Here is a 19,965-nt window from a genome sequence, read left to right as displayed (position 1 = left end):
GCCAGATCGGGCTTCTCAGAGCCCCTCCGACCCCTAAGCGCTTGCTCTGGGGTCAGGGGTGTCCCGGGACGTCTCAAGCCGCGTGGCTGCCTGGGACCAAGCTTGGGAGCTGGGAGGGCTGCGGCAGAGAGCGCCCACAGGGGCCTCCGAGGGCAGCCTGTGAGCAGGACACAAGCAACCCGGCGGTCGAGGCGCACGTTCCTTCCGGGGACGTGCGTGTGCAGGTGCGGGGAAGGTGCGATGCCGGGATCGGCGCCCGCGTGGGGCGGGGGTGTGCGGGGTAGGTGCCCCCGGGGATAGGACCCGCGGGCGGGCGGGCGCGGTCTGCACCCGCCCGCCCGCGTGCTGAGCGGGGCCCGCGCCGGGAAACTGGAGACTAATGGGCCGGAAGCCCCGCCCGCGCGCGCCGCCGCCTGTCCCCGCCCGGCGGAGCGGCTGCTGGCGCGGCGCGGCGCGGCTCTGCACGGCGGCGCACGGGCGCGGGCTCGCGGCGGACGGCGCCTGGCCGGCCTGCGCGCCGGGCTCGCGGCGGACAGCACCGGACTGTTCGGGGCCCGCGGCCGCCCGCACCTTTCAATGGGCAGCTCGCACTTGCTCGACAAGGGCCTGCCGCTCGGTAAGGCCGCGCGCGCGCATTTCCGGCCGCGGGCGGGGCGGGGCGCGGCGCGGCGCGGTGCGGCGCGGCGGGGGCGGGGCGCGGCGCGGCTTTGTGTGCCAGCGCGCGTGCGCGCCGAGACGCGCGCCGGGGGCGGGGCGGCCGCGCGTGCGCCTGCGCCGGAGACGCGCGCCGGGGGCGGGGCGGCCGCGCGTGCGCCTGCGCGGCCCGAGCGTGCGAGTGCGCCGGCGCCGCCGTCCCGCCCGTCCGCCCGCCCGCCCGCCCGCCCGCCGGCCCGCGGCCCGCCGGCCCCGCAGGTGACACAAAGGGACGCCGGGCCGGGCGGCGGGGCTGGGCTGCCGGCCGCGGGCGCCTCGGGCCGCGGGCGGCGGCGGCGGCGGGGCGGCGGCGCGCCGGGGCCGCGGGGACGGCACCCTCCCGGCGGCGCGGGGCCTCGGGCCGCGGGGGTCGCCGGGGCCGCTCCGGCGTGGGCCGGAGGCGCCGGGCCGGGCCGCCCGCGGCCACGTGGGCCGGGACGCGCAGAGCCGCCGCGCGGCGCGGCTGTCACGGGCTCGCCGGCGCGCAGGCCGGGGGCGCCGGCGCCCCGCGCCTAGGTCGGGCCATCGCGCCCGGGGAGGGCAGTTCCGGGCGCGCCGGCGGGGGCTTCAGGGCGCCCCCGCCCGCGGGTTCAGGACGGCCCTGCAGCCCGCGAGGGCGGGAGGGCGGAGGTGGCCACGCACCTGAGCCCGCAGGTTGGACGCTCGGAACTTTCTCTGGCTGCGCGCCCGGCCCAGCTCTCGGCCCGCGGCCGCCCCGCCACTGAAGTCGGCCCGGGTGACCTCCGCGGGATCCCCCCCAGGCCCGCTGCTGCGGGAGGCTGGGCGGGGCCGGGGGCTGCGGTCCGGGCCTGTTCCGTGCACCCGGCTCCCCGCATCAGCGTGCCTGGGAGCCATGCTGGCTCATCTCCCCGCAGCCGGCCCACCGTGGGGGTGGGGCTGGTGTGGCCCCTACCCCGGAGTGCCACTGCGCTCTGCCCAGGTGGTTGCCAGGCCTGCCCTGTGGGTCTGACTGACTGCGGGAGCCCACGTGACCACCTGCACCTTGGCCTTCCCCTTTCTAGCCTAATCGGGCTGTCCCAGGCGGGTCCCTCTCAGAATGGGGGGGGTGGGCTGAATGGGGACTCAGACCTGTCGCCAGAGGGAAGTCCCCGCGTGGCTGCTCACACACACATCCCTGAGGAGCTGCTCAGGGAACCCCGCAGGGAGTGGAGGACACAGGTGTGGCCTGGGCAGGTGTGGGGGAGGGAGGTGTGCCCTGGCTGACTGCACTGTGCTTGACAGGCTGATGGGTGGCAGGTAGGGTTGCTGAGGTCCTGTGGACAGAGCTCAGCCTGTCCTGCACTGAGCAGTGTGGGGACCGAGTCCTTGGGATGGTGCTCCGAGGGCGCCTAGGGCAGTACACTGCCTGCATGGGGGCCTGGGAACCAGAGGTGAGGACAGGCAGTTGCTGGTACCCAAAGGAAACTGAGGAAAGATGAGCCGGCGGGGCTGGGGCGTCAGCAGCCCAGAATGCATCCTGGGTGTGTGTGTGTTTGTGTCTCCATCCTGGGAAGACCTTTGGCCCCTGTGGTACTTGGCAGGTTGTAGGGTGCTGCACTCCGGGGCACCGTGGCCAGCAGGCAGCAGGGCAGTCCTGGCTGGGTCTCTCTGGGCATGGGGGTGAAGGTTGCTAGAGACTTGGCCACAGTGGGTCAGATACCCTGTTGATCCCCAAGAAGCAGTGATACATTTGGTCTCAGGTGTGGGCCACCCTCTCTACAAGTGTCATAGGCTCCAGTCCAGCCTCCTGTGCCAGCAGGGAGGGTACAGAGCCCAGGGTTCACCTGCCCCGAGGATGAGAGTATCCTCAGGGATGACCCGTGGCTGAGTGTGACTGCCCTCGGGGCTGACCCGTGGTTTAGTGTGACCCATGACTGAATGTGACTGTCCTAGGGGCTGACCCCTGAGAGCGTGACTGTCCTTGGGGCTCATCCATGCTTTAATGTGTGTCCTATGTGTGATTGTAGTGTCCCATGGGTGTGTCATCTGGGTTGATCCATGGGTTAGTGTAAGTTCTAACCCGTGAATCAAGTGATCAATGAGTGAGTGACCTCACTGCTAATCCATAGGTGAGTGTCCCGTGGGTGGGTATGTCCTTAGGGCTGAACAGTGGGTGAGTGTCCTCAGGGCTGACCTGGGTGAGTGGGGGTATCCTTGTCCTTGGGGGTTGGCGCTGGTCCTACTGCCTAGAAAATCCTCATACACACTTTTGAGATGCATGCGTGAGCTGTTTGGGATGCTCCATCATTTGGGACAACAGGGTTGGAGACTTGGGGGCAACATGTGACTGGGGGAAGTTGGGGGTTGGGCAGCAGGAGTTTGGGTCCACATCTGCCAGCAGACCGAGCCCTGCCATGTGCCCGGGTCCCATTGTCCAGGGTCAGGGCCCCTGCTGCCCCTTATGGCTGGGGAGGCACGTTAACAGGTGTCTGTTCTCTGTGTTTGTTTGTAGTCAGACTTTGACCCGCGGGCGCGTCTCAGGAGCCTGAACGGCTCCGGCCCTGAGCACAGGGATGAGCGGCTAGGACTGGCTGAAGACAGGCGCTTCCTGGTTGGTGCGCGGTGGCGGCCGCCGAGCCCCTCCTAAGACATGGCAGGTTGGTGGGGCTACAGCAGCTTTCCGGGGTGCTCATGTGGGCAGGGTAAGAGTGGGGGGAACCCAACCCACAGGCCCTCCAGGCCAAGTGTGGCCCTTGTCCTGCCTGGAAGTTGTAAGAGTTGGGAGACAGGCGCCTTGCAGTGTCTTGCTTGTGTGGGGCCCCATGAGAGACCTGTGTGTGTCCGGGGCTGCGTGGCTCCGTGCTGGTTTGTGGCACCCTGCGTCAGGCCTGTGCTCGTCTTTGGGGCTGTCCCCTGAGGGTGTGGGCAATTGTGGGCTCTTTGGGGAAGGTGACCTCCTTGGACAGGAAGGGCGCTTGGAGCAGCCTCTTTGTGCCACCGGGCAGCAGGAGACTAGATAGGACCCCCATCTTGCAGGACGGGGACACCCCTGCTGTCTCTGTCTTGGGTGGGGCAAGCATGACAGCCACTTGCTTCGCCACTGGTTGTGCCCCTCACAGACCCGAAGGATGGATCCTCAGATGAGTGGCCTATGTTGGCTAAGCCCAGCCCAGCCCAGAAACAGGCTGCAGGCCGGCGGGGGTGGGGGGGTGCCATGGTGGTTCTGCAGGAGCTGACTGCCACCGTGTGCTTGCAGGAGTCCGCCCCCCCATCATGAACGGGCCCATGCACCCCCGGCCGCTGGTGGCGCTGCTGGACGGCAGGGACTGCACGGTAGAGATGCCCATCCTGAAAGACGTGGCCACGGTGGCTTTCTGTGATGCACAGTCCACGCAGGAGATCCACGAGAAGGTGAGTGCCCAGGGAGCAGCATGGGCAAGGTGCTGGTCCTGCTTGCAGGAGTCTCATGGAGCCGCTGCCCCCCCCCCCCCCCCCCCCCGTGGCGTATCTGTGCTTCCGCATCTTGTCCAGGGTCACAGGGAAGCCTGAGTCGGGGGACTGGAACATTAGGGAGATGTTGCCTCCAGCTGGCTCTTTGCAGGCCTGTCCAGCTCTCCTGCATGATCGTGGCTGCTGTGGGCATCAGCTGTAGCATCTGGGCCTCAGGTCCAGCCCTATGGCAGCCAGGAGCTGACAGAGCCTGGAAAGGCCCAGCACCTCAGGGTAGACAGGCCTAACTGTGCTGACCGAAGCCAGGTCCTGCATTTGCTGCCAAGGATGGTGCTACAGAACCAGAGCCGGCTCTGGCTTGTTCCCCTGAGAGAAGGCCCAGCCCTGGGATCCCAGGCTGCATTGGCTTCTGCATCAGTTCGATAGGTCGTGAGCTCAGGCTGTGCAAGACCATTGGCCCAGGCTTCCAGGCCTTTCTCTGAATTGTTGCCTGACATCCTTTGTCCCATGAGGGAAGAGAAACAGGCAGCAGGATGGAAACGGGTCACTCTGGCAGCATGGAGAGCGAGAGGATGGTTCATCGGCCCTTGAGGTGCCAGGGGCCAGAGAGAAAACCCCACCTGGACCCATGAAGGGAGCCCTCCCTCAGTCACAAACAGGGAGGGGCAGTGGGACCAGAGCTGCACATGGAGAAGGGATGTTGGGACAGGAGCAGAAGCCGCAAAGCTGGATGTGAAGGCCCCTGGTGGTGCTGAGGTGGGCATCTGGCAGCTAAGGGCTGTGTGTGGGTGGGGCACAGGTGGGCACACAGTGGTCCTGTGCCGTTGCCTGAATGTGCCCACAAGACCCTCCCGTGCGCCGTGGCAGCAGCTGCAGCCCCCCACTCTTGGCATCGGGATCAACCAGAAGCTGGGTTTTTTCCACATAGCCTCCAGAGACTCTAGCTTCAGAAGCTTGTGCAACTTGTGCCTGCCCCCAATTCCCTCACTCCAGGGTGTCACTTTCTCAAGAGGGACAGGCACTGAACCCCCCAGGAGACCTGAACTGGGGACCGGAGGAAGCGGAAGCCAGTCAGGAAGGCACGGCCTTCCCAGGAAGCCTGGAGGGGCACAGCCAGGGTTCTGGACCCCACACAGGCACCCCTCGAAGCATTGCTGTGAACACCTGTGACCACTACATGCTGCTGGGCTTTGGCTCTGTAGCTGTTGACCTTGACCTGGGTGCCCTGACCCTGAGCACCTCAGCAGGGGATGCAGTGGGTGGGGCAGGCCATGCAACCGGCCTTCATTGTTGCCACTGCTGTCTGTCGGGCTCGGATGCTTGTGCATCATGGGTTTTGGCTGCCGCTGCAGCTGAGATGCTGAGTGCAGCTTAAGGAGCAAGATGTGAACCTGATGTCATCCCAGAGCAAGTGGGTGGACTCTGGCATGGGGGTCATGCTGGGTCACTGATGGTTCCTTGCAAAAGAAGCAGAACCACGGACTGGACTCACTCAAACACCGCACGTCCCTCCACGTGCCAGACAGGGACAGGCCTGAGCTTGCTGTGGCCAAGGAATTTCCTCCAGGCGCGCAGTAGGGTTTGACCAGACTGGAGGCTTGGGAATCCACGCGTGGGGTGCGGGGCCTGTGGAGATAGTTTGGGAGGACGTGGTGGGGGCAGGAGGTCTTGTGAAGAGGGATACACGCGATGTGGGGCTCTTACGTATGACTGGTTTCCTTGGAGGAGCCAGGGTGGCAGAGTCATGCAAACATTTGGGACTTTCCACCTCCGGTCTGAGGGGCTGTAGCGCCCCATGGCATCTTACGTGGTGCCCCCCTCTGGAGAGCAGGGCAGGCTGGAGGGAAACAGATGATAATTGGTGCACAGGGTGGGGCAGGGGGTGTTGTGCACAAGTGGTGGAAGCTTGCTGGGAATCCAAGGTACTGAGAATACTCCCAGTGCCAGGAGAGGAACCTACCGAGCAGGGGTGCTGCCACCCATGAGCAGGGAACAGGCCCTCCTCAGCGCTTGGGAGGACGGACGCAGGTGGGTCCGAGCATAGCATGTGTGTCTGTGCAGGACCATCACTGCCCCAGGGTGACCACAGCTGTAGGAGTCGGGGAACCGAGGAGGTGCCCTGGAGATAGGGTGGCAGCTGCCCCTGCCACAGTCGCTCAGTGTGACCCATAGGGTCACTCTGCGTGCCTCAGAGCAGCCAGAGGCCCGGCAGGACCCCAGCCACCTGTCTGGCTGCTCCTGTTGCAGGGTCTGCTCTGTTCGGCTTCGTCCCGACAGCCCCAGGGGGCCAGCCCGGCCCTTCTCATTCCCCTCCGGAGTCTCTGCTCCATCACCATCTCTCATGCCACAGCCTTGGGGGCCCAGCTGTTCTGGAGGTCTCTGGCTCAGCCCTGCACCAGTGTAGTGCCCGTCCTCCTTGGGAGGCCATGCTAGGCCCTGGACGTAGTCACTGTGTGTCCTATGCCCTGACCCCACTGTCCTGAGCCCCAGGCTTAGAGGCGACTCTGTTGGAAATGGTGGGTGTAGATTCTGAACCTACCCAAAGCTGCTGCCTCTGGATGCCCTCAAGCAGTTGTGGTCAGAGCTTGGGCGTGGCTTCTGGTTGCTCTAGAACCTGCCCTGGAGGCCCTCAGCAGGGCCTGCATGTCTGCAGCCACCTTCCATTGTCGGCTAGGACTGCAGGTCCTCACGTTGTGCTCTGCCCAGGTGCTGAACGAGGCCGTGGGCGCGCTCATGTACCACACCATCACCCTTACCCGGGAGGACCTGGAGAAGTTCAAGGCCCTTAGGATTATTGTGCGCATCGGCAGTGGCTTCGACAACATCGATATCAAATCTGCTGGAGACTTAGGTAGGAGTGCAGGACCATCCGCTGGACAGCCCTCAGGTGGGGCCTGGCCTCCTCAGACCCCTTGGCCCCACAGGCGGCCCTGGCGCCTCTGAGGGGGCTGCCCTGTGCCTGGGCCGTTCTGGCTTACTGTGGAGTACAGAGGAGAAGCCACAGAATTGGGTGAGGTCATAGGGGTGGGTGGGGTTGGGCAAGGTCACAGCATATATCCTGTGTCAGAGCAGATATGCTCGGGGAGGTCACATGAAGTGTGGTGAGGTTACAGGGTCAGGCAGGGTCATGGGAGTAGGTGAGGGCACAGCGTCGGGTGGGTTCATGTGTTGGATACGATTGTGGTGGGTGGGGTGAGGTTACAGGTTTAGGCAAGGTCATGGGGTTAGGTGAGGTCACAGTATCAGGTGGAATGACAGCCCTGGCTTTGCCCTCCCTATAGTTGCCGTCCTGGCTTACCTGACAGGGTCTGGCAAGGACCTGGCCTGACTCTGAGGATGTAGCCTAGCGCCCTGAGTCTTGTTGGTCCCCAGGGCACCAGCAGCGTTGGGCTGGGCTCATCCTGGGACCTCCCTTGAACAGACCTCCCCTCCCTTCCCATCTGGCCACTAGGCTGTATGCATCAGCTTCGCCCTTTCCCTGGCCAGGAACCTGGGAGGCTGTGGCCCTTGCCGGCCTGCTCAAGCTGCAGCTCCTGAGAGGCAGCCCTGCAGGCCTCGCAAGGCCCAGGACAGCAGACAGACGTCTGTGCTGGGCAGAGGAGCAGAGGGCGACTGTGGATAGCTTGCCCCAGGCACCCATCAGTCCCATCACGCATGCCAGCCGCCTGGCTGAGGGGGGCAGGCACTGAGCTGGGGGCAGGGCAACAGCTTGGCCAGCCAGCTGCTGCCCCTCCCATGAGAGAGGGGTGCGGAGGGAGGGGGTGAATTGAATCCAGTCAGACTGGGGTGCTGCGTGCTAGGGAGGCCAGGTGGGTACAGTGGAGTCTGGCCAGGAGTGGTCGTTGGCATGGTGACTGTGGCCAGACCCAGACTGCTCTGTGTGCAGAACGTGTGACCTCGGGCCCCAGGCTATGACCCCTACACGATGCAGGACACCTCCTGTGACTGTCCGTGTCTATTCTCAGGCATTGCTGTCTGCAACGTGCCCGCGGCGTCTGTGGAGGAGACGGCCGACTCCACTCTGTGCCACATTCTCAACCTGTACCGCAGGACCACGTGGCTGCACCAGGCTCTGCGGGAGGGCACGCGTGTGCAGAGTGTTGAACAGATCCGGGAGGTGGCTTCTGGAGCCGCCAGGATCCGTGGGGAGACCTTGGGCATCATTGGGTTGGGTGAGTGGTCCCGTACTGCTTGGCTCCTGTGCCCGGCCCCCTCCCCGCTGCCTGGGGTCTCCTGTGCTCATGTTCCCTCCCACACGCCTCCAGCTACGTGCCTGGGCACACAGAAACCCAGGGCCCCTGTGGGTGGCAGCGGTGCTGACTCTTCGGCCTCGTAACTGTCTTCCTACAGGCCGTGTGGGGCAGGCGGTGGCACTGCGGGCCAAGGCCTTCGGCTTCAATGTCCTCTTCTATGACCCGTACCTGTCGGATGGCACGGAGCGGGCACTGGGGCTGCAGCGGGTCAGCACGCTGCAGGACCTGCTGTTCCACAGTGACTGCGTCAGCCTGCACTGTGGCCTCAACGAACATAACCACCACCTGGTCAACGACTTCACTGTCAAGCAGGTGGGGGTGTGGGTAGGGGTGGGCTCCCTCAGGGCCAGGCGCCCCCGCTGGCCTCCACTGATCTGGGCTTCCCTCCCAGATGAGACAGGGGGCGTTCCTGGTGAACACTGCACGGGGCGGCCTAGTGGACGAGAAGGCGCTGGCACAGGCCCTGAAGGAGGGGCGGATACGGGGCGCGGCCCTGGACGTGCACGAGTCAGAGCCATTCAGGTGTGTGCCCTCTCCTCCCTCTTCTCCCCTCCACTGCTGGGTTGAGAGGGCACCGTGGTTCCAGACAAGATCCCGAGTCTCGGGTAATTTATGGGCTGTGGGCAGAGCCCCACAGGAGGACCAGGCGTTACTGTGTCCTTAAGGGCTTTTTGCTGCCCTCAGGTGGGGGAAGGGGATCCCTGAGCTTCACTGACTTTGTCCTGCTGCCCACTGCAGTTTTAGCCAGGGGCCCCTGAAGGATGCACCCAACCTTATCTGCACCCCCCATGCGGCCTGGTACAGCGAGCAGGCATCCATCGAGATGCGAGAGGAGGCGGCGCGGGAGATCCGGAGAGCCATCACAGGTGGGCAGGCCCTCCAGACTGGGGGGGTTGCAGGTACAGGCTCCCACATGCTGTGCGGGTGGTGGTCATTGCCCACCACAGCCAGCTGTGTTCACGTTTGCCCGAGGAGGGTGCAGGCCACTCAAACTCCCAGGCCTGGCTCACGGGCTGGGGGAGGGCTCAGCCGCAGGAGAGCCTGTGGGGTATCCACGGTGGTGGCCGGCTCCCTGTGCTAAGCTTCAGGCTGTCCTCATGCTCCTAGGCCGGATCCCTGACAGCCTGAAGAACTGTGTCAACAAGGACCACCTGACGGCCGCCACCCACTGGGCCAGCATGGACCCTGCTGTTGTGCACCCTGAGCTCAATGGGGCTGCCTACAGGTGAGCAGGCTTGGGTGCCCCAGGACTGCTGCCGTTGTGTGGAGGTGGCGCACGGCGCCCTCCCTTCCCACCTGGGGGGCCCTGGTTCTCTCAGGCTGGGCCTCACCCATCCTTCCTCTCCCAGCAGGTACCCCCCAGGCGTGGTGGGCGTGGCCCCTGCTGGCATCCCGGCGGCCGTGGAAGGCATCGTCCCCAGCGCCATGTCCCTGTCGCATGGCCTGCCTCCTGTGTCTCACCCACCCCACGCCCCTTCCCCCGGCCAAACCGTCAAGCCCGAGGCGGACCGAGACCACACCAGTGACCAGTTGTAGCCCGGGCAGAGCTCTGCACCTCGGGGCTGCCACGTACGGGGGTGCCGCCCCAGAGACTGGTCATGCACCAGGCGGGTGTGGCTGTCCCCAGGCCGCCCTCCTGTGACCCTTCGTTCCTTGTTAAGCAAAAGAAGTTCGTAGTTAATCCTATCATGAATGTTCTTGTCCGTGTACAGTTTTAGAACATCACAAGGATTGGTTTGCTTAGCTGTCAACAAGCAGAGCCCCGAGGGAGTGCCGCGGCCGTGTGGGCCCGCCTGCCCGCAGCGAGCAGCCGGCCGACTTCTCAGGACCATGGACCCTCTGGTTTTCTTTCGAAGCCACACAGTGCATTGTTTTTCTACCTGCTTGTCTTATTTTTAGAATAATTTAGAACAAGAAAACCAAGGCTGTTCTTCCTAGTTTGGCATGAGCCCCCTTGTTCCAGTGACGACGGCCCGCGGAGCAGCTGCAGGAGGGGAGGCTGAGGGGCCCAGCCCTGCCTGTGGGGCGCGGGCACCGCAGCCGTCCTGCTGATGTGGTAGGCTAGCAATATTTTGGTTAAAATCATGTTTGTGACTGTAACCATTTGTATGAATTATTTTAAAGAAATAAAATCCCAGAAAGAGCTGGCCCTGTGTCTGCTTCAGTGGCCAGCCTGTGCCAGGACCCTCTGTAGGAGGGGCAGCCAGGGCCGCCAGGGCCTTGACCCCTTGTCCTGACCCACTCAAGATCCTGCGCACCCGCTGGCCTGCTCTGGATGCAGGTAGCTTGACGCAGCAGGGCTCTCCCAGGGAGCCTTTCCCCCAGCCTCCAGTATGCTCCTGATGGACTGGGCAGTTCTGAAGGTACCGGTCAGCACCTCGGGCTGGGATCCTCCTGCCACGGGCCACTCTGGGACAGCAGAAGTGGGGGTGCCCTTCCTTTGGGCGGGAAGAACATGGCAGATCTGGGGAGCCACTGAGCCCCAGTCAGCCCGCTTCAGCCCCACTTCAGCCTCTCGGGCTGCCCCAGTGAGCTGCACCCCGGTCATCTCTGCCCCATGTAGCCCCCGCTCCAGTGAGCTGCCACCCATTAGCCTCCAGACCAGACCCGCCCAGTCAGTCCCACCCAGTCAGGTCAGTCTCACCCCACCCCTGTCAACCCTGCGCTGACCCGCTTACCTCAGCTCCACTCAGCCCAGTCTCCTGCAGTGCCCATTACTCAGTACCGAGCAGCCCAGCCCCCAGGTTTTAGATTTCACGGCCCCTGGTTTGCTTGCCTGTGCCGGGCCCAAGAAAAGGCACAATTTTTCACTTGAGGGTTTTCCTTGAAAGGGTAGGAAGGGCAAGCCAGAGAAGCTGCAGCAGGGCACGTTGGTGCTCCTCGTTCCGCGAGGGTGGGTGGTGCCCATCAGCCTGCCTACTTGCTCTGTCCTCAGAGTTGCTGGGGGGAGGGCGGAGGCCTGGTCCTGCCCTTTGCTTCTCCCACCAGATGATTCTGAGGACCCTTCCCAGTTCCCATCCTGGCATCCAGGCCGCAGGGTCTCAAGCCCCAGAAGGCACTGGTCCTGCACCCTTTCCTGCTTCCGCCCTGTCCTGGCACCTTGGGCAGGTGGGCTCCACTGCTTCTCTTCTGGCTGACCTCTCTGGCCTCCAGCCCAGGCTGAGAAGGGAGGAAGGGAGATCTAGGTCTTGGGGTACTGTGGCGCTCTTCTCTAGTCTGAGGGTATAGCCTAGGGCTGGTCTCTGGGCAAGAACAGGGGGAGAGGAGAAGTAGGCCCGAGAGGACCAGATACCTCTGGGCCTTCACAAGCCTGGCCTACATGGACCCGCTTCGTGCCTAGAGGCAGCACAGGTACCCGGAAGGGCCCTAGATGCGTCTTCTGCAGGTGTCAGACGAGCCCCAGCCAGCAAGCACAAGGGGAACTGGAGGACCTGTCCCTTGTTACACGAGTGGGGACGCCCTGCAGAGAAAGGGGTGCCCTTGAGGCTGCATCTGCAGGAGGCAGAGACGGACTGTCCAGTCGCAGGGTGCTGATCTGCAGAGAACTGGCCAGGGCCACCGGGGGCAAGGGGGGTCGCCCTGCCTCGCCAGCCCACCTCACTCCGCACAGACCTCCCCATCCCAGCCAGCATACACAGCTCCACTACCCTCGGTTCAGCCCCCTTCTCCACCAGGTCCTTCCTGGCCTGCTGCCCTGTAGAACCCCTCCTAACCCTGCTCCACCCCGCCTCAGACTGCCCAGCACCACCCCACCCCAGCCCCAACCAGACCCTCTTCTCAGCCTGCCTGAGTCCCGTACACGCATTACCGGGGCAAGGTGGCACCTGGGACCATAGGAAAAGTCCGCCACTCAGATCCCTGGGGTGGGTGCAGCCCCTCCTCTCCAAGAAGGAGCAAGCAGAGCTCTGCCTGGAGAAGCTGACCACCTTGGGGGCAGAGATGGGGCGTCACCCTCCCCTGTGTTCAGCTGCATTTGGAGAGGCTGGCTGCAGCCTCTGGTATGGAAGCTCACCCCGGTTTCATGCTGAAATGCTTGTGCCCCAGCCTACCTCTCCCTGGAGCCTGGCCCCCCAGCAACGACCCCACCCCAGGCTCCTGTAGGGAGCTACTTGGTGGTATTCCCTGGGTGCTAAGGGCAGAACAGCCACTGTCCCTGACAGCTCTACCTGCAGAGAACTTGCCCAGGGACACAGTCACACACTCTAATACACCATTGTCACATACATCATACAGACACTCAAGTGCTAACACACAGTCACATGCTAACACACATGTCGCTGTTAAATATTTCACACAGACACATGCTAATACACAATCACATGCTAACACACACATGCTAACACAACAGTCACACGCCACCATACACACACTCGTCACTGTCACATACCTCACACACAGACACATGCTAACACACAGTCACACACTAACACACACACTTGTCACTGTCACACACCTCACACTCCCTGTCAATGCCTCAGTGCCACCACACACAGGCACTCTAGCACACGCTTACATGCACACATGTCACACAGTCACCTTGTCCATTCTCAGTCACACAGTACAGTATGACGCACTGGCACTCACACTCCCCAGCAGGCTGCAAAATGGTGGGGGACAGATGCCACGTGCACGGAACTTGCTGCTGGCTGGGTGCCCTCCCCTCCCGCATCCCCCCACACATCCCTCCTCAAGAAACCCCCAACCACCTGCATGTCCATCCCCAAGAATTCCCCGCTCCTGTGTGGCCGTCCCCAAGGAGCCCCCTCACCTGGGCTGGCTCTGTCTGCACCTGAGCAGAAGGGACAGGAGCCCCCAACGGTCCAGCTGGTCCAGACCCCATCGCGGCCCACCTGGTGCCCTTTGTCCCAGGGCCGCAAGGGGGCGCAGGCGGCCTCTCCGCCCCAGTGCCGCTGAGGCCAGCAGGGGCCGCTGCTGCCCCCGCGGGGCGAAGGGCCCTCCCGCCCCCACCAGGCCGCTTTCCAGGGGAGCTGCTGGTGAGTGATTTAGCAACGGGAGATCCTGGAACTCGCCAGGGAAAACCAGGCCCCGACGCCAGGCTGGGCTGGGAGAGCCGCAGGGTGGAGCTGACGGCGCTGCTTTGGAGGGACCCCCCGGGACTTCCCCGGCCTGAGCGGGCTGGGCACTAGCCAGCCCCCTCTGAGCCCGGGAGGCCCGGTCTGCCTCCCACTACCCAGTGTGCTCCAGGCACCGCCGCCACCTCACCTGCCCTTGGCCCCTCCTGCCCTGGCCCTGGCCCCTCACCCTGAACCTACGGGCTTGGAGTGCTGTGGGGGCAGCTTCTTCCTCTGGGGCCAGTCCTGGGTGGGCCCCCGGAATGTCCCATCCAAATGAGAAGCACATGCAGGGGGCTGGCGTGGGCCCAGGCGCAATCAGCAGGGAGGCCCTGGGGGTTGTGACCTCGTGTCCACCCTGTGTGGCCGCACTGCTGGCGTTGGGGTGGGGTAAAGGAGCCTCCTGCAGTCAGGACTCAACCCCGCCTGGCTGCCGAGGTGCAGCCCTTGGGGGATGCACTCCAGATGTTTCTAGGGCAGAGTGGGCGGAGCCAGGCCTCCCCAACCCACCAGTTGTCACCTCAGGGCCAGGGTGGGCAGGACCCCTCTACTGAGACTCAGGGGTCCAGGCATGGGATGTGTGGGATTGGGCGCAGGGATGTAGAGTGCAGAGGTGTGGGGTGCAGGGTACAGGGGCACGGGGCGCAGGGATGTAGGTCCAAGGTGCAGGTATAGGAGTGTGGGGTGCAGGGCTGTGGGTACAAGATGCAGGTACAGGGGTGCAGGGTGTGGGGTTGCGGATATAGGGTGCAGGATGCAGGGGTGCCGGTAAGGGGTGCGGGTACAGGGGTGTGGGGTGCAGGGCTGCCATGTGGGGATGGGGCCCAGCTGGCAAAGGAGATTTGCAAACGGCATAGATAGGAGAGTCCACCGCACTCGTGTGCCCAGATGGGGACAGGGGCAGGCCTAGGGTGCGCGTGGGAGCCACCCCTGTTTCTAGGCCCCTAAGGGCCTGTGTCCCTATGTGCTCTGGACCCGAAGATGGGAGAGGTGGGGACCCCTGGAGCCCCAGAACAGGCTCCCTGCACTGTCCCCCACTGGCCTCTGCAGCCCTCTGCTGTCGGGGACAGCGACTGCGCCCTGCCAGGGCACACAGCAGAGGCTTGGGCGCAGCCCAGGGTGTGGACATGCTGGAAGGTTCCAGGCTGCGGATCCTGACCAGGGAGCGGGGCCACCTGGGTGGCGGAGTGGGCAAGGGCGAGTCCCATGTCCCTCATTCTCCCCTCGCCCCTTCCTGCAGCCCCAGGCAGGGAGCAGCTGTGCCGCTGGGCGCCAGCAGGGCGCATTCCCCCGTGGTGAGCTCATGGTGATGCAGCTGGGCCTGGGGTCCTGGGAGCTGCCAGCTGGGCTCCTCTGCAGCCTGGGTCCCCTCCTCGGAGACATCCCACAGCCCTCAGTCACGCTGGCCCCCCTCACTGGGACCCTCTCAGTTCTGCTCTGGGGCCTGCCCACCCTTTCGGGCCTGGGCCTGGTGTCTGGCTCTGGGTTGCCGTGCGTCCCTCTCGGGTGTCCTGCTATGGACTGTCCTGCCACCCCAGGACCCTGCGGAGGGACACCAAGACATGCCTGTGTGTGCGTGTGCAGGTGTGTGTACCCCCGGACATGTGCATGCATGTGAGAGGGTGCATGTGGGGTGGAGGGGGTGTGCACACGTGTATGCCTTGACATGTGCACGTGTGGACAGAGTGACAGGCAGGTGTGTTCATGTGTGCGTGTGCTCGTCTGTATACATGTGTGCAGGTGTGTGTCTGGTGGTGGCTTGTGTTCTTTCAGGGATGGTCAGCAGTGCCCAGGCAGACGTGGCTCGCATGCAGAGCAGCACCTGCCCTAAGGGTGTGACCTATCCCCCAGCACAGGGAGGGTGCCCTTTCCCTGGGTTAGGTGGCCGCCCCACATGGGACCCAGGCGCCCCACCATGCCCCTCACAGCTGTGGAAAGGCTCTGCTGATGCCTCTGGAGGCTTGGTCGGGCCCTCCCTGCAGTGCTGACACTGCCCAGCACTGTGCCCATGGCCCCTGTGGTGACACTCTGGTCTCTCTGGCACCCTCAGGGGCACCCAGCCTTCCTGTCCCCACTCCTCCCCCCAAGGAGGTCCTGAGCCGGGTGCCTCTCACTGGTGCCTCCACTCGCCAATCTCCACAGAGCTCCCTTGGCTGCCTGGGTGCAAGGGTGCCGGTGCCAACCGCAGACCCCTCCTGTCGCGGCCCCCTGCTCCACGCGCAAGTGCAAGACACCGCCTCCAGCAGCAGGACATGGCTAGGGGGCAACAGAGCTGGGCAGGAAGAACAGGGTGGGAACTGAGGGGGCAGTGAGCCGCGCCCCCAGGAGACAGAACAGGGCACCCTGGGGATCCTGGAGCTCATCTACCCCTGAGGGACACCACCTGGGTGCACCCTACAAGGAGGGCCCTGCTCTCTGGTGCTGTGGGCCAGGGGTCAGAGGGAGAAGGTGAACCCCAGGGGAGCCAGCCCAGCCTCAGAGGGATCCTGAGGCTGCTGCAAGCCCAGGGGCAGGGCGTGGTCCTCTGCCTGTCTAAGGTCATTCCAGAATCAAAGTGCTTCTGAGGGTCCCAGGGTGGGGGTGGGGTGAGGCGGGGGTCTTCCCCTGCACCCCTGAGATGCTCCCTTAGACCACAGGGTGGAGCGCCGAGCCCCTTTCCTGCTTTGTGGGGGCAGCCCCGGGGGCGCTGGCATGTGCTGCCTGCTCTCTGTCCTCGCGGGCCAGGCTCTCACCTGCTCCCTGGCTCCCCAGTCCTGAAGGAGAGTAGTCCTTGGGCCTGACTCCTCAGGACTGCAAGAGCACCCCCAAGTCTAATCTTGACTTCCCGGGGCGTGCAGGAACCACCCCCAACCTGGCTTCCTGGGCCAGGCAGTGCCCCCCCCCCCCCCCACACACACACGCCTGCAGCTCCCTCCCTGGCCCCAGGCCTGCTGAGCTCAGGCTGACCCACATCTCACACCCCACCCCCAGCATTCCCTGTGGGGGTGGAAACCATCCACAGGCCCATCAGAGCCAGGGCGGCTGGCCACAAGGGCTGGGCCCAGTGCAGGCTCAAAATTTCCAGGCTGGGAAGTGGGTCCTGGTGAAGAGGTGGGAGGCGGTGCCAGGAGGGAGAGCGGCTTGTGGCCCGCATGAGCCCAGGCCCTAGACAGGCCCAACACTGAGGGGTCCCCCAGCCCAGGGACCCTGACCTCCAGGGTGCAGAGCCACCGTGGAGCCTGGTCACCTTGCTGACAGCCGCAGCCTTTGCTGTGGAGAAGTCGACCTGCCCCCTCGAGTCCCGCATCCGAAGCCACGTCTGGCCCAGAATTCCCACGGGCAGACTGCAGGATCCCCGTGGTGAGGGGGACCAGGACAGCTGCCCCCCAGGACTCACGGTGAGAGCAGGGCTGCAGGGGGACTTCCCGTCTGAGCTTGCTCATGTGTAGACACATACTGTGGCGTGTGCTTGTGTAGTGTACCCTGTGTGAGCATGTGGGTGCTGCGTGTGTACATAGTACGTGGGGTACATGCACACACATTTGCCGCTTGCACATGTGCCTGGTGCTTGCACACACGATGTGTGCCATGTGTGTATGCCTGTAGAGGAGAATGTGTCTGATGGTACATATATACTTGCTATAGACACAGATGTGCATTCCATGTGACGTGTAGAGTTGAATGAACGTGGTGTGTTGGGTATAGGCACGCATGTACCAGTGGATAGTGCAGTTGTTGGGTACATACAGATGCTATGTGCACGTGTGCACATGCTTGTGGATGTATACATGGTACATTGGGTATGTGCATGTGAGTGCCTGGTGCATGAACATGTGTGACTGTGGCATGTTGGGTCCGTGTGCACACGTGTGAAGGAACCTGTGACTCAGAGCCCCCCAGCTCAAGGAGCAGCTGGGCTCCCCGTTCCATGGGTGTGGCCTGCCTATATGCTAGACAAGGCAGGACTGGGCACCAGCACCAGCACCTGGACTGAAGAGGGATGGTCCAGGTGGGCTCTGCCCACTGTGCCCTGCACGCTGCCTGTGTGTCCCTGTGAGAGCAGGCATCCGGGGGTGCTTCTTTGGGGGCTCTGTCCTCAGAAAGTGCTTCCCAGCAGGCACGGCCCTCCCAATGCTCTCAGAAAGTGGCCGTGGAAGGGCCATGGAGACCAGGGAACTCAGGCTCAGCAGTGCTGTGTCCCCTTCCTGGAATCCAGAGTGGCCAGTGGCCAGCAGGGCTGACTCAGAGCCTGGACTCTGCACAGAGAAACCTCCTGGCGGGCCTCCGGGGTCCTCGGAAGGGCAAGTCTGTGCTGAGCAGGTTGGGAGGAGGTTCGGGGCCCACTGGTGAGCCAGGTCTCAGCCCACACTCTGGGGAGAAGCGGATCCTGCCGGCCTGAGCTGGAGAGGCCAGGTCAGATTGTCCCGAGTGTCCTTCTGTCCTTACCCTGGGATGCAGACCCGCACTGGGTTGTCTGGGACCAGTTGTGCAGAGGGTGGAGCTGGCTGTCCCGGGAGCCCCTGCCCACTCCTGTCCTTTGAGAGATTCTGCACATCTGGGGACACTCTGAGCTTCCCTACAGGGTGTGGAGGTAGGAGCTACCACAGAAAACCCAGCCTCTCTGTGGTCCAGGCACTGGGAAGGGCACAGGCAGCGGGATGGACAGTCCACACTGCGGGCTGTCTTGCACCCCCACACCCAGACTGTCTGTCCTCACTGTGGGCCATCTACACTCATAGGCCAGGCACGATGAAGCCCTGGTTTCCACTCACCCTGTGCGCTGGTGCCAGGAGTGGGGACTCAGCTGTGGGAGGTCCAAGGGAATAGGGTCTGTGGTGCAGGGGAAAGGCTGTCTCAGTCACACGGTGTAATTTCTTGGCTCTCCTGATGCCTGGTTGGCAGTAGGGCTGACCTGTCATTCTGGAACATTCTTTGACTTGCGATGCTCAGGGTTTACTCCTGGCTCTGTGCTCAGGGAACACTCCTGGCAGTGCTGGTTGCTGGGATTGGACCCGGGTCGTGGTTGGCCACATGCAAGGCAAACAACTATCTGCTGGGCTACGGCTAAGACCCCAGCAAGTCCACTTTCTTTTCTTTTCTTTCTTTCCTTTTTTTTTTTTTTTTTGTTAAAGAAAACCAGTTTTATTTTCATTGATTTTTCTCAATTATTTTACCCCCCCTTTTGTTGTTTCTGTCCGACTTTATGTTTCCTTCCTCCTACTTGTATTTTATTTGTCCTCTTGTCTAGTTTTCAATATTTGGGCTCTAATATTGAAACTTGCAGAGCCCACCTCCAGGAAGCACAGCTTGAGCGCCTCTTTGTCCAGCCTCTCTGCTACACGTCCAGAGTCACTGCTCTCATGTTTCGAACCCCAGACACCTTCCCTGCTGGCTACTTGCTGTGATGCTCCACCTCACCCTGCTGCCTCCGTCTTGATCTCTGCTGTCATCATGTTGTGAGAAAGGACGCCTGAGCCTGGTGCCACTCATTCATGGCTCTGATATTTGGCCCTGTAAACCGAGAGACGAGGGGAGGCTGCGGGGACGAGGTGGTCCCGGAAAGGGTGAGGCCTTGAGGGAGTGGGTGGAAGATAAAGGAACTAAGGGGCACTGAGAGGCTAAGGGGACTGAGGGTGATGGGGAGGCTGTTGAGGGGCACTGAAAGGGCTGAGGGGCGGAGAGTGCCGAAGGGTTGAGGGGTCTGAGAGATACTGAGGGGGCTGAGGGGGCTGAGGGCACTGACAGGGAACTGAGGGGCTGAAGGGGTTGGTGGGGCTGATGGGGTTAAGGGCAGTGAGGAGGCCGAGGGGCTGAGGAAGCTGAGAGGGCAGGGGATGCAGAGCATTTGCAGATCAGTGGTTTGTGATGCTGCTTGAGTCTCCTGCTTTCTTCTGACCTTCCTTCTGTGGAGAGTCAGTCTCCAACTATTCAGCAGTCGGTTTTGTCCATTGTTTCTATCCATTTTCGCTTCTCACACTTTGAAATTTTAATTTTCGGTGCATGCATGTTGATGATGGTCATGTAATTCTTTTATTTCGTTTATTAGGGAGTGCTCTCAAGTAGTGCTTAGGGGGCCCAGGCCATATCTAGAAATATGTATATATGTGCATATGCATGTGCATGCTTATATATGTATATGCATGTGTATATGTATATATGAATGTGCATGCATGCACATGGGTAATACATGTGTACATGTATATATGTATACAGAGGTGTGTGTGTATATATGCACATGCACGTGTACATGTCTATGCATGTACATATGCATATATGTATACATGTGTGTGCATTTGCACGTGCATGCATGTGTGAATATTTATGTACGTGCGTATATGAGTATGCATATATATGCATGTATGTATCTGTATGGTTTGTGAGCCACACTCAGCAGTGCTCAGGGGTCACTTCTGGTAGGCTCAGGGATCCTATGTGGTGATGGGGTTGGAGCCATGGCTGGCCACATGCAAGGGAAGCACCTTAACCCCTGTGCTGTCTCTCAGGCCCCAAATCCCAACAATACTCAGCCAACTGACCCTGCCATGCTGGGAACCACCTGAGCCCCCAGCAGTGCTGGG

The 19,965-nt window shown here is 62.7% G+C and overlaps 1 protein-coding gene across 7 annotated transcripts; it reads left to right on the top strand.

The window, feature by feature from the left end:
* Positions 1-487: 487 nt before the first annotated feature.
* Positions 488-10,484, top strand: CTBP1 (C-terminal binding protein 1). Of its 7 annotated transcripts, none has more exons than XM_056121290.1 (10): positions 488-616; positions 3,146-3,290; positions 3,890-4,044; positions 6,790-6,934; positions 8,049-8,255; positions 8,434-8,648; positions 8,728-8,858; positions 9,075-9,202; positions 9,444-9,561; positions 9,686-10,484. In XM_056121290.1, exons 2-10 carry the CDS (start codon positions 3,284-3,286, stop codon positions 9,870-9,872), a joined length of 1,293 nt encoding a protein of 430 aa, XP_055977265.1. In that variant the 5' UTR covers positions 488-616; positions 3,146-3,283; the 3' UTR covers positions 9,873-10,484. The 7 variants fall into 7 exon arrangements, with proteins under 7 accessions (XP_055977265.1, XP_055977263.1, XP_055977262.1 ...); XM_056121293.1 differs by having other exon boundaries at positions 526-616; positions 3,150-3,290; XM_056121291.1 differs by lacking the exon at positions 488-616 and adding an exon at positions 858-912.
* Positions 10,485-19,965: the final 9,481 nt, after the last annotated feature.

Source organism: Sorex fumeus, unplaced genomic scaffold, assembly GCF_029834395.1.
Source record: "Sorex fumeus unplaced genomic scaffold, SorFum_2.1 ptg000044l, whole genome shotgun sequence".
NCBI classification, from domain to species: Eukaryota; Metazoa; Chordata; class Mammalia; order Eulipotyphla; family Soricidae; genus Sorex; species Sorex fumeus.
The sequence above is the reverse complement of the archived record's forward strand: the minus strand, read 5'-3'. Positions and strand labels throughout refer to the sequence as shown.

What these genes read in the sequence shown, in the direction of transcription:
- CTBP1 (XM_056121287.1), top strand. Translation starts at nt 577, where the DNA reads ATGGGCAGCTCGCACTTGCTCGACAAGGGCCTGCCGCTCG. An exon ending in ACGACTTCACTGTCAAGCAG is followed by an intron (nt 8,649 to 8,727) that starts GTGGGGGTGTGG and finishes CTTCCCTCCCAG; the next exon opens with ATGAGACAGGGGGCGTTCCT. An exon ending in CTCAATGGGGCTGCCTACAG is followed by an intron (nt 9,562 to 9,685) that starts GTGAGCAGGCTT and finishes TTCCTCTCCCAG; the next exon opens with CAGGTACCCCCCAGGCGTGG.